The sequence below is a fragment of the Oncorhynchus keta genome, chromosome 34 (assembly GCF_023373465.1).
Source record: "Oncorhynchus keta strain PuntledgeMale-10-30-2019 chromosome 34, Oket_V2, whole genome shotgun sequence".
Classification (NCBI taxonomy): Eukaryota; Metazoa; Chordata; class Actinopteri; order Salmoniformes; family Salmonidae; genus Oncorhynchus; species Oncorhynchus keta.
The window spans coordinates 30,620,029-30,632,555 of record NC_068454.1 but is presented as its reverse complement, the minus strand read 5'-3'; the positions used below and the strand labels follow the sequence as shown (position 1 = coordinate 30,632,555).

The window sequence follows — 12,527 nt, the reverse complement described above, 5'->3', positions numbered from 1 at the left end:
ATCATTACTTTCAGTCAATACGGAACATTTCAAAAACTTTGAAAGTTTCTTCAAGTGCAATCACAAAAACCATCAAGTGCTACGATGAATCTGGCTCTCATGAGGACCGCCACAGGAATGGAAGACCCAGTGTTACCTCTGCTGAAGAGGATAAGTTCATTAGAGTCACCAGTATCAGAAATTGCAGCCTAAATAAATGCTTCACAGAGTTCAAGTAACAGACACATCTCAACATCAACTGTTCAGAGGAGACTGTGTGAATCAGGTCTTCATGGTCGAATTGCTGCAAAGAAACCACTACTAAAGGACGAACAATGGACATTAGACCAGTGGAAATCTGTCCTTTGCTCTGGAGTCCAAATTTGAGATTTTTGGTTCCAACCGCCCTGTCTTTGTGAGACGTAGTGTGGGTTAACAGATGATCTCCGCATGTGTATTTCCCACCGTAAACCATGAAGGAGGAGGTGTTATGGTGTGGAGGTGCTTTGCTTGTGACACTGGCTGTGATTTATTTAGAATTCAAGGCACACTTAACCAGCATGGCTACCACAGGATTTTGCACCGATGCGCCATCCCATCTGGTTTGGGCTTAGTGGGACTATCATTTGTTTTTCAACAGGACAATGACCCAGTACACCTCCAGGCTGTGTAGGGGTTATTTCACCAAGAAGGAGAGTGATGGAGTGCTGCATCAGATGCCCTGGCCTCCACAATCCCCCGAACACGACCAAATTGAGATAGTTTGGGATGAGTCGGACCACAGAGTGAAGGAAAAGCAGCCAACAAGTGCTCAGCATATGTGGGAACTCCTTCAAGACTGTTGGAAAAGCATTCCAGGTGAAGCTGGTTGAGAGAATGCCAAGAGTGTGCAAAGCTGTCATCAAGGCAAAGGGTGGTTATTTGAAGAATCTCAAATATTGTCACGACTTCCGCCAAAGTTGTGTCCTTTCCTTGTTCGGGCGGCGATCGACGTCACCGGCTCTCTAGCCATCGCACTCCATTTTTCATATGTCCATTTGTTTTGTCTTGTCCCATACACACCTGGTTTTCATTCCCTAATCAATTTACATGTATTTAGCCCTCTGTTTCCCATCACAAATAGACATATGAAAAATGGAGCGGCAATGGCTAGAAAGCCGGTGACGTCGATCGCCGAACACCGCCCGAACAAGGAGAGGAGCCGACTTCGGTGAAAGTCGTGACAAATATAAAATATATTTTGATTTGTTTGACACTTTTTTTGTTAACTACATGATTCCATATGTATTATTTCATAGTTTCAATGTCTTCACTATTACTCTACAATTTTGAAAATAGTACAAATAAAGATAAACCCTTGAATGAGTGGGTGTTCTAAAACTTTTGACCTGTAGTGTTTGTTGCCCTAAAGCGATTCACATACGGAAATATCGCCGATTTCACAGCCGCCAGTGACCATAGCAACAAAATGTATTTATTTATTTATTTTCACCTTTATTTAACCAGGTAGGCCAGTTGAGAACAAGTTCTCATTTACAACTGCGACCTGGCCAAGATAAAGCAAAGCAGTTCGACACATATAACAACACAGAGTTATACATGGAGTAAAACAAACATACAGTCAATAATACAGTACATTATCGACATAAAAATGTATTCACATGCAACAGATATTATTATTTCAAAACCGATTCGAAAGCAGTTACTTTTATTGTTAAAATGACTCTGTAAACTGATAGTGTTAGCCAGCTAGCTAGCTAAAGTGGGAAAGTTAGCTGGACATGCGTGCTGATGTATTACAACACAGGCTATGTTTTCTCGTGTGATTGGTGAACAACACACAGAATCCTATTTTCTCAGCCTCTGTTGAGCTGCTTTCACATGCATGAGTACCGGCGACCACTCCATCTGGATAGAATACTTGGGAACAGATTTCCTCTTTTCTCCCTCCAAAATCAGTGCTCAGTGGTCTCTAACTGTTTCTATCTGTGTCTGTGTGTGTGTGTGTGTGTTCTAGGCTCGTGAGAGAGGTCACAGGGGTCAATGTGAACATGCGTGTGGGCATCCATAGCGGCAGGGTCCACTGTGGGGTACTGGGACTCAGGAAGTGGCAGTTTGACGTGTGGTCCAACGATGTCACGTTAGCTAATCACATGGAGGCTGGGGGCGCGGCAGGGTACGTTTGGCCAATCATGACAAACCAGTACAGAGTCACTCACCCAATGACACTACATCTTTTCTCCTATGCTCTGTATCAAAATACACTATAATACTACATAGAATAACACATAGAACTTTTGTATTGGGCATACATTCTAAGTGGCATGCTACTATGTATTTGGGATATGTAAGGGATAATCAACAAGGGGCTATGCGTTCTATGGAAAATAATGAACGGTGTGGAAGGTGTGTTCCATGACATGCCAGCAGTCCCAGAGAGCGTAGAGACACGAGTTGATTATCCTTTTTTTACCATGGCTATTATTTTTGTATTTTTTTATTTTACCCCTTTTTCTCCCCAATTTCGTGGTATCCAATTGTTTTAGTAGCTACTCTCTTGTCTCATCGCTACAACTCCCGTACGGGCTCAGGAGAGACGAAGGTTGAAAGTCATGCGTCCTCCGATACACAACCCAACCAAGCCGCACTGCTTCTTAACACAGCGCGCATCCAACCCGGAAGCCAGCCGCACCAATGTGTCGGAGGAAACACCGTGCACCTGGCAACCTTGGTTAGCGTGCACTGCGCCCGGCCCGCCACAGGAGTCGCTGGTGCACGATGAGACAAGGATATCCCTACCGGCAAAGCCCTCCCTAACCCGGACTGTGCGTCGCCCCACGGACCTCCCGGTCGCGGCCAGTTGCGACAGAGCCTGGGCGCGAACCCAGGGTCTCTGGTAGAAATGGTAGAAATGTGTTCAACATTCACTGAAGTAGCTAGCAAGTTTACTAGATAGCAGTAGTTGCCGTCGTAACCAAACAAACAGACTTGCTAGTTCAGCTAACCACATTCTGAAAATCTAATTCAACAATACCGATACCGTTTTCAATTCAGCTTTTGCTTACAAAAGCAGTCAAACAAAACATGTAAAAATGAACTATAGCCATTGAATTCTACCGTGCAAATATACTGTGCCTTACAGGGAAATAATGCATGCTCTGGAATGCCCGTCAAGACAATTAGAAAGGAGTATTCAACACCATGGTATTCAATCACTATATCACTGGCAAACAAATATTTAACTACATTATTATGTCAATTTTGCAGAATCCTTTTCTATGGTACAGTTGAAGTTGGAAGTTTACATACACCTTAGCCAAATACATTTAAACTCAGTTTTTCACAATTCCTGACATTTAATCCTCGTAAAAATTCCCTGTCTTAGGTCAGTTAGGATCACCACTTTATTTTAAGAATGTGAAATGTCAGAACAATAGTAGATAGAATGATTTATTTAAGCTTTTATTTCTTTCATCACATTCCCAGTGGGTCAGAAGTTTACTTACACTCAATTAATAATTAATTAATCAATTAGTATTTGGTAGCATTGCATTTAAATTGTTTAACTTTTGTCAAACATTTCAGTTAGCCTTCCACAAGCTTCCCACAATAAGTTGGGTGAATTTTGGCCCATTCCTCCTGACAGAGTTGGTGTAACTGAGTCAGGTTTGTGGGCCTCCATCCTCACACACGCTTTTTCAGTTCTGCCCACAAATTGTCTATAGATTTGAGGTCAGTGCTTTGTGATGACCACTCCAATACCTTGACTTTGATGTCCTTAAGCCATTTTGTTACAACTTTGGTTGGGCTCATTGTCCATTTGGAACACCCTTTTGCGACCAAACTTTAACTTCCTGACTGATGTCTTGAGATGTTGCTTCAATATATCCACATAATTTTCTTTCCTCATGATGCCATCAATTTTGTGAAGTGCACCAGTCCCTCCTGCAGCAAATCACGCCCACAACATGACGCTGCCACCCCTGTGCTTCACGGTTGGGATGGTCTTCTTCGGCTTGCAAGCATCCCCCTTTTTCTTCCAAACATAACGATGGTCGTTATGGCCAAACAGTTCTATTTTTGTTTCATCAGACCAGAGGACATTTCTCCAAAAAGTATAATCTTTGTCCCCATGTGCAGTTGCAAACCGTAGTCTGGCTTTTTTATGGAGGTTTTGGAGCAGTGGCTTCTTCCTTGCTGAGCGGCCTTTTAGGTTACGTCGATATAGGACTCTTTTTACTGTGGATATAGATACGTTTGTACCTTTTTCCTCCTGCATCTTCACACGGTCCTTTGCTGATGTTCTGGGATTGATTTGCACTTTTCGCACCAAAGTACGTTCATCTCTAGAAGACAGAACTTGTCTCCTTCCTGAGCGGTATGACGGCTGCGTGGTCCCATGATGTTTATACTTGTGCACTATTGCTTGTATAGATGAACATGGTACCTTCAGGTGTTTGGAATTACTCCCAAGGATGAACCAGACCTACACATTTTTTTCTGAGTTCTTGACTGATTTCATTTGATTTTCCCATGATGTCAAGCAAAGAGGCACTGAGTTTGAAGGTAGGCCTTGAAATACATCCACAGGTACACCTCCAATTGACTCAAATTATGTGAATTAGCCTATCAGAAAGAAGCTTCTAAAGCCATGACATCATTTTCTGGAATTGTCCAAGCTGTTTAAAGGCACAGTCAACTTGTGTATGTAAACGTCTGACCCACTGGAATTGTGATACAGTGAATTATAAGTGAAATAATCTGTCTGTAAACAATTGTTGAAAAAATTACTTTGTGTCATGCACAAAGTAGATGTCATATCTGATTTGCCAAAACTATAGTTTGTTAACAAGAAATTTGTGGAGTGGTTGAAAAACGAGTTTTAATGACTCCAACCTAAGTGTATGTAAACCTCCGACTTCAACTGTATAATCCTGAGATGAATGAATGAATAATAATGACCATTGTGTCCAGTAAGTCATTGCTGTGTTTTTGTGCCAGGCGGATCCACATCACCAAGGCCACTCTGAACTACCTGAATGGAGACTATGACGTGGAGCCAGGATCAGGAGGAGAGAGGAACGTCTATCTGAAGAGGCACAACATCGAAACCTACCTCATCGTGGGCTGCAGCCAGAAAAGGGTACAGTACAGCCTGGTCATCCCTTTACTGTTAGATTAGGTTATTATGACTATGGCCCAGAGTTTTACCTGATCCTGTGATCTCACCCTTTAAATGGACACCTCAGTTTTTAACATCTTTCATCGCTATTTTCCTATGTAGACACTGGTATGGTGCTGGAGATAATTAATGAAATAATACTAGTAATATTAGTCCCGTGCAAATACGGCTTTACATGGACATGTGTAAGATTTTCATTGTAAATTACACAGACATGAGTAAGATTTCCAATGTAGATAGTTGACTAGGAAAAACTCTGGGCCCCCAGTTGACTGTAATAGGAAAACAAACTCAGCCCTGCTCAGTCAAAATTCTGATACATTTTCATAATCAGCCAGTGAATAAAAAAATAGTTTATCATGTCTTGTTTTTTTATAAGCAGCTGGTTGGCTTACTTTTGGAAATCATGCGTCTCTAAAGAGTGATGTCACCCGTTCTCTCACCATGAGATAATGTTTGTTTACGTACAGTACAATGCCCTTTTAATCAGCTGAGAATATATTATATCAGTAGTGTGTGTGTGTCATATCATATCAGTCCTGTGGCAATATCAGAAGCCTTGACTCTAATCCAGCTAATGTATCATATCATGTGTACTTTCACATAATGTATCATATTATTATATACTGCATTCTAACTTATGGGTTGATTGGGAATGGGTTGGTTCTCACGATCCCTGTTACAATAGTTACATTACAGACCTGCCCTAATAAACTGTTTACAAGTAGTGATACATTTTAGGGTGCATCCCAAATGACACCCTATTCTCTATAGAGTGCACTACAGTGCCATTTGAGGCATAGCCTTAGAGTTCGCTACCTTTTCCGTTCAGTTTGAACCACTACACTCATCCCAGGTCAGCTATCACTACCTATAAGCATATTTCATTGTAGTAGGAACCGTTGAAAACATGTAACTGATCTACAGTAGAGTAAGTGATTGTTGCATGGAATTCCCCTAGAAGTATAGCTGTCAGGGGTGGAAATGGGGGGCAACCCGGGAGTGAAATCATTTTAGCATGGTCTTTAATTCAAGGATTTTACATTGGTGGTTTCCTGGTCCCCAGAGTGACTTTTTCCATTACCACCCCTTGTATATCTGTCTCCCTTACCTTGCAGAAAGAAGAGAAGGCGATGATAGCAAAAATGAACCGTCAGCGCGCCAACTCTGTCTCCCACAACACGGGCCACTGGACCGACCGACCTTTCTACAACCATGGAGGAAACCAGATCTCCAAGGAGATGAAGAGGATGGTGAGATACCATTCTGTCCTCATCGCCATTCAGACTTTATCTTTACTCTTCTCGGATCTGGCCTTCACAGCAAGGCCAGGTTGTGGTTGTTGTGTGTTTGTGTATTAACCAGGGACTATAGAAAGCCAAGGACATGAGGCGGTTATGTCATTGCATACGGTATATCTTTCATTGTCTCCCTAGGCTCTCTCTCTGTCTTTAGTCTGGCATTTAGCTCTAGGGTCACAGTGCCCCCACCCCTGTTTCACTTCCCCTGACCCGGTGCCCAAGAAACCCCAGAGAGAGAGAGAGAGGAGCAGAGTCAGTGATGCGGTAGCAGGATGGCCACAGTCAGTGATTTAATCAGTCACCAATAAGGGAAACTCACCTGAGGCGGATACACCTTTTATCTGTGTGTTTCCTGTCTGTGTAGACGTCAGTGAGCTGAGGTCTGACATTGAACAGAATGGTGAACGTACCGTCAGACCTCAGAGCACAACTACCACAGTACATATTATAATAGTCATTGAACAGATGCTTTTATCCCAATACACTTTTTTCCAAAACTGTCAGTATTGACAGTTACACATCTATTCATTATATCCATGTCTCTCCTCTCTTCTGAGACGACGATGGAAATCATTTGCATTCAGTAATGAATTCCCAGAAAGCTTCTGTATAGTCTCAAGGGTAGAGGGGGAGGCATGCTGGCAGCAAGCAGTGGCCCTTCACACTACAGTTCACCTCTCCAGCAAGTGTCTCTGGAGGACTACTCACTCTGTCACAATACAATACGTGGGCAACAAGGATGAACAAATACCATAACATTTAGTCAGTGAGGTCCCATCTGCAGCAGAATAACATTACCCAGAATCCCAGGGGGTCTCTTACACAACAAAGACATACACCAAAGCACACACACATACACACGTACACAAATGCATACACATGCAGAGGTACAAACACACACACAGAAAAAAACCTATAGTGTGTGATGACTATTGAGTCCTCTTTCTCTTCCCCAAGGCCTCCCACTGTGCTAAAACAATGCTGCTATGGTGACTCACTGTCGGTTGTTTACCTCTCCTCCTCTCTCATTCCATCCCTTCCCCTCTCACCTCGTCTTCTTTTCTCTCCTCTCTTAACATTAACTCAAGGGCACTATGTCAATACAATAATGGTCTGAGTCTGGTTCCAGTCGTAGCGCACCTGCCTACTATTGTCTTCACCCCAGAGTTTTTGGTGTGCAGATTACAGTCAGATAATTATTTCTGGTTATCTTATTATCTCTTCCCTGCTGGATCTGAAATCAGTGTTTGAAATCAATGAATGAGCTCAGTGTGTGTGGGCGTAAGTAAGTCCTGTCTGATTTAATTATTGGCTAGCTGCAACAGGACAGCTGTATTGTGAGAGACAGTCTCTCTTTGGCAGATTAATACATACTACGTAGTTGGATGTCTGTCTGTCTGTCTGTAGTCCTGTACTCTTACAGTTAGTTGATGGTCTGAACATGAACTAAGTAATATTTGTCTTGTCTCTCTCCCTATCTCTATCTCTCTCTATATCTCTGTCTCTGTCCCTCTCCCTATATCTCTGTCCCTCTGTCTCTCTCCCTATATCTCTATCTCTCTCTATATCTATGTCTCTGTCCCTCTCCCTATATCTCTGTCCCTCTGTCTCTCTCCCTATATCTCTGTCTCTGTCCCTGTCTCTCTCCCTATATCTCTGTCCCTCTGTCTCTCTCCCTATATCTCTGTCCCTCTGTCTCTCTCCCTATATCTCTGTCTCTGTCCCTCTCCCTATATCTCTCTCCCTATATCTCTGTCCCTCTGTCTCTCTCCCTATAGCTCTCTCTCCCTATATCTCCGTCTCTATCCCTCTGTCTCTCTCTCCTCATCCCCATGCACCGCTTGTGAATCCCAGCAGCAGATATAAAGAAAGAGCAGAGATAGAGGGAGCAAGGAGAAAGGGAGCAAGACAGATTGCATGAAAGAGGGGGAGAGAATGTGTGTGAGGCGAAAGGAAAGGGATTCACGAAGTAATTCCCACTAGCCCCTGTCCTCCAACTTCCTGGCAGTGCAGGGCAGGCAGCGGAGTAGAGATTACTTATAATAATCATTCATTCATATAATCATCATTACATTCCTACTATGTCATTAATCACTGTTCTCCTATTCCATATAAAATACAGAGAATGCTGGTATTTGGGGATGTTCCCCCTCTCTGTTTGTAGAGTGTAGTTTTATCAGTGGAATTGCTTATGTTATAAAAGACATCCTAGAAATTCTGCTGGAAAGTCACATCCCCAAAGGAAGGGTTTCTGGGTATTTTCAGCTTAGTCCACAATTGTGGCAATTGAGGAGTATAGATTTTACCAAGATGTGACAACGGCACAAAGTAATAGGTTTACTGGTCAGACAGAAGAGTGAATCGTAATTGATGTACATATGGGAGTGGATTTGTTGATATGGAAGTCTAGATGACTATCTCCTGGAGATGTGTTGATGTTTCTTGGAACTGTACAGCACATTTTCTCCTGTTGTTGCTGTCTTCATCCAATAGAGGGCAATGCAGTTCCGTGATTGATGTAGAAACTCTTAATTTCACCTAATGGGCTCCTATTTTGTGTCAAACTCAAGTTAGTTTGCAATTTTGTTATGTAAAAACTGCCGCACTGACATTTTCCAGCCCTAAAGCCAGGTTCGGTAATTTACCTGTCTAACATCAGCTCGCTTGCACAATATCTGAGGTGTCCTTAAAAACAAGCGCAAAGTGACAATTTCACAACAGCGCTAATGAGAAGTTTTAAGACCCACAAAAATCAGTTCTTAACGTTAATGCAGTTGATAATCGGGAAGGGATTTTAAGCGCGGAAGCTCAGACTATCCAGCCATGACACACAGTGCCCATGGAAGAGAAATGTGCTTTTTGTGCTGGCGAATCTCATATTTAGAAACATAAAACACTAGAAGTTTCCTCCCAGTTCCTTTAATTTGATGATTAAAAACCAAGCATAGCCTGCCCTCCCTTTAATCAAGGCTGGTTTAGCAGTATCACATAGGTCTGTATTTTTATCCTGGCCATTAGCTAAGTAGCCTACAGATAAAGGGGTTTTAAATGGTCTACTAAGAGTGCTTTGAAATATATGTTTTTGCCTTCATGCTTTTTAATTATTCACAATTCACATACCTGCATACTTAATTTCACTTGTTCAAGTAGGCTATCCATCCTCATTTTCAAAGAGTGCCCCTCTTCCGATTACCAAAGACATGCCCCTCCAAACTATTCAGTCCTCCTATAATGCCATATCAGCTGCAGGTTTTTTTTGTTGACCTGCCTTGCACATAGGCAACGATACAATTGACATGAGCATAGTATTTTGCATAGACGTTTAATAGTTATGCGTACACACATTTAGGCCAACGTGTGCACACAGTGCCATGGATCGAGAGAATGGATTTATGTTGTCATGCTTCTGACCCCATCCTATTTAGAAATATTGTTGTTTTAAAAAACAGATGGTTTGTTTTCCGTTTTATATCAAGGTTACCATTACCCTAAACCTAGGCTACTAAGACTTGTTCAACAGCAATGCGTCTTGTCTTATTTATCCTGGCTTGCAAAGTAGCCCATAAAAGGTGTTTAAATGGTCTATTTGTCAGAGTGCCTTAAATTTATAATATAATGTACATCCTGAAACATACACACATATGCCTACCTGCACACTTCGTTTAGCGCGTTCAAGTATCCATCCCCATCTCTCATCCGGTGGTCAAAGACACTCTCCTCAATTATTCAGTCCTATATAATGCAGAGAACTATTCTATATTTTGCTATATTGAGAACGTGTCTCACACATACAATACAATTTCCGTGAGCCTAGTATTTTCTATTTTAAGTGTGATGTGTAAAGACATGTAGTTCGGCTATAGCTCATTGAAGCCATTTACAACTATGTTTACTGCCAACACTCCAAACATAGGCTATTGAACACTGGATGTTTAGTTTGTCTGTTGTTGACATCACTCGTTACTGGAGCCTATGCTTTTCAAAAAACACATATCAATACACAATGGACCAAGATGAGAATATTCTGTGCCCCCAGCCGAATTGGAGTTGTTGACAACGCAAAGACAGCTAATAACCTACAGAATTTGAGACAAGCGCATGCAGTATTGGCCAGGCCCTCGTCACACCTACAATTTGTTTGTTCATCAAAACCTAGCCCTTTTGCGCCACTGCCAGCTATTGTGCTCAGAATTCCGGCTGTGAAAATAGGACCTATAGCTCTACTGCCAGCACTTTGATTGACCATTTCGTTAGGTTTGTTAAAATAGAGCCCCATGTGATGTAAATAAATAAACGTACATTATTATGAATTAGGTGTGTGATAAACAACACAAACCACCCTGCTGGTATAATAATCCGTGTCAAGCTTTAATGAAGGCTCAGAGAAACCCCCTCGATGGTCTTATGACAGGCAGACAGTCTTCTACAGAAGCACTATTGACTCATCTCCCCAGGAAGATGCCTGGATAGATATTGTTCTCAACTTTGAATGTGTCTGATATAGCACCCTAATCCCTATATAGTGCACTACTTTTGACCAGAGTTCTATGGGATCTGGTCAAAGCAATACACTATGTAGGTATGGAATAGGGTGCCATTTGCAATGGAGCTTTTGTTGTTGTTTTTAGCCTCTTGAGTAAAGAGTTTGGGCAGAGATAAAGCTGGCAGAGGTGTCAGTCTCTTATCTTGGTGGTTGACACTCAATGTTTTGTCAACACCTGACTGTGTGGATGGATTCTACCTCTTTCTCTTCTAAAAAAACCTCTAGCACCACTTAAGGTTCTCTGTTTGCAGATGTTTTTCTGTCAGCTAACACACTGTTCTGCTCTTTTCTTCTAGGGATTTGAAGATCCCAAGGACAAGTGAGTAGAGACCCCCTATCCCCATCTTGCCTCCTGTGAGTTAAAGTGGTGGGCTGCCTTCAGCTGCAGGTCATGTTTCCAGGGTTTCTAAAGACAAATGGCAGTATCAAAGCCATAGATCTTTAAATTATCTAGATACAGTTGAAGTCAGAAGTTTACATACACTTAGGTTGGAGTCATTAAAACTTGTTTTTCAACCACTCCACAAATTTCTTGTTAACAAACTATAATTTGGCAAGTCGTTTAGGACGTTTACTTTGTGCATGACACAAGTAATGTTTCCAACAATTGTTTACAGACAGATTTTTCACTTATAATTCACTGTATCACAATTCTAGTGGGTCAGAAGTTTACATACACTAAGTTGACTGTGCCTTTAAACAGCTTGGAAAATTCCAGAAAATTATGTCATGGCTTTAGAAGCTTCTGATAGGCTAATTCACATCATTTGAGTCAATTGGAGGTGTAACTGTGGATTTATTTCAAGGCCTACCTTCAAACTCAGTGCCCATTTGCTTGACATAATGGGAAAATCAAAAGAAATCAGCCAAGACTTCACAAAAAAATTGTAGAGTCTGGTTCATCCTTGGGAGCAATTTCCAAACGCCTGAAGGTTCATCTGTACAAACAATAGTACGCAAGTATAAACACCATGGGACCACGCAGCCGTCATACCGCTCAGGAAGGAGACGCGTTCTGTCTCCTAGAGATGAACGTACTTTGGTGCGAAAAGTGCAAATCAATCCCAGAACAACAGCAAAGGACCTTGTGAAGGTGCTGGAGGAAACAGGTACAAAAGTATCTATATCCACAGTAAAACTAATCCTATATCGACATAACCCAAAAGGCCGCTCAACAAGGAAGAAGCCATAAAAAAAGCCAGACTACGGTTTGCAACTTTACATGGGGACAAAGATCATATTTTTTGTGGAAATGTCCTGCGGTCTGATGAAACAAAAATAGAACTGTTTGGCAATAATGACCATCGTTATGTTTGGAGGAAAAAGGGGGAGGTTTGCAAGCCGTGCAACACCATCCTAACCGTGAAGCACAGGGGTGGCAGCATCATATTTTGGGGGTGCTTTGCTGCAGGAGGCACTGGTGCACTTCACAAAATTGATGGCATCGTGAGGAAAGAAAAATTATGTGGATATATTGAAGCAACATCTCAAGACATCAGTCAGGAAGTTAAAGCTTGGTTGC

General features: G+C 42.0%; 1 protein-coding gene across 2 annotated transcripts in view; it reads left to right on the top strand.

Annotated features, from left to right (window-relative positions):
• LOC118366914 (adenylate cyclase type 5-like) overlaps positions 1–12,527 on the top strand; it is a 133,685-nt gene that overhangs the window by 98,408 nt on the left and 22,750 nt on the right. For both annotated transcript variants that reach the window (XM_035749749.2, XM_052493608.1), the window contains exons 6-9: positions 1,997–2,155; positions 4,981–5,122; positions 6,280–6,414; positions 11,302–11,324. In XM_035749749.2, the coding sequence (XP_035605642.2) occupies positions 1,997–2,155; positions 4,981–5,122; positions 6,280–6,414; positions 11,302–11,324 (459 nt within the window). The remainder of the gene's footprint in view (positions 1–1,996; positions 2,156–4,980; positions 5,123–6,279; positions 6,415–11,301; positions 11,325–12,527) is intronic.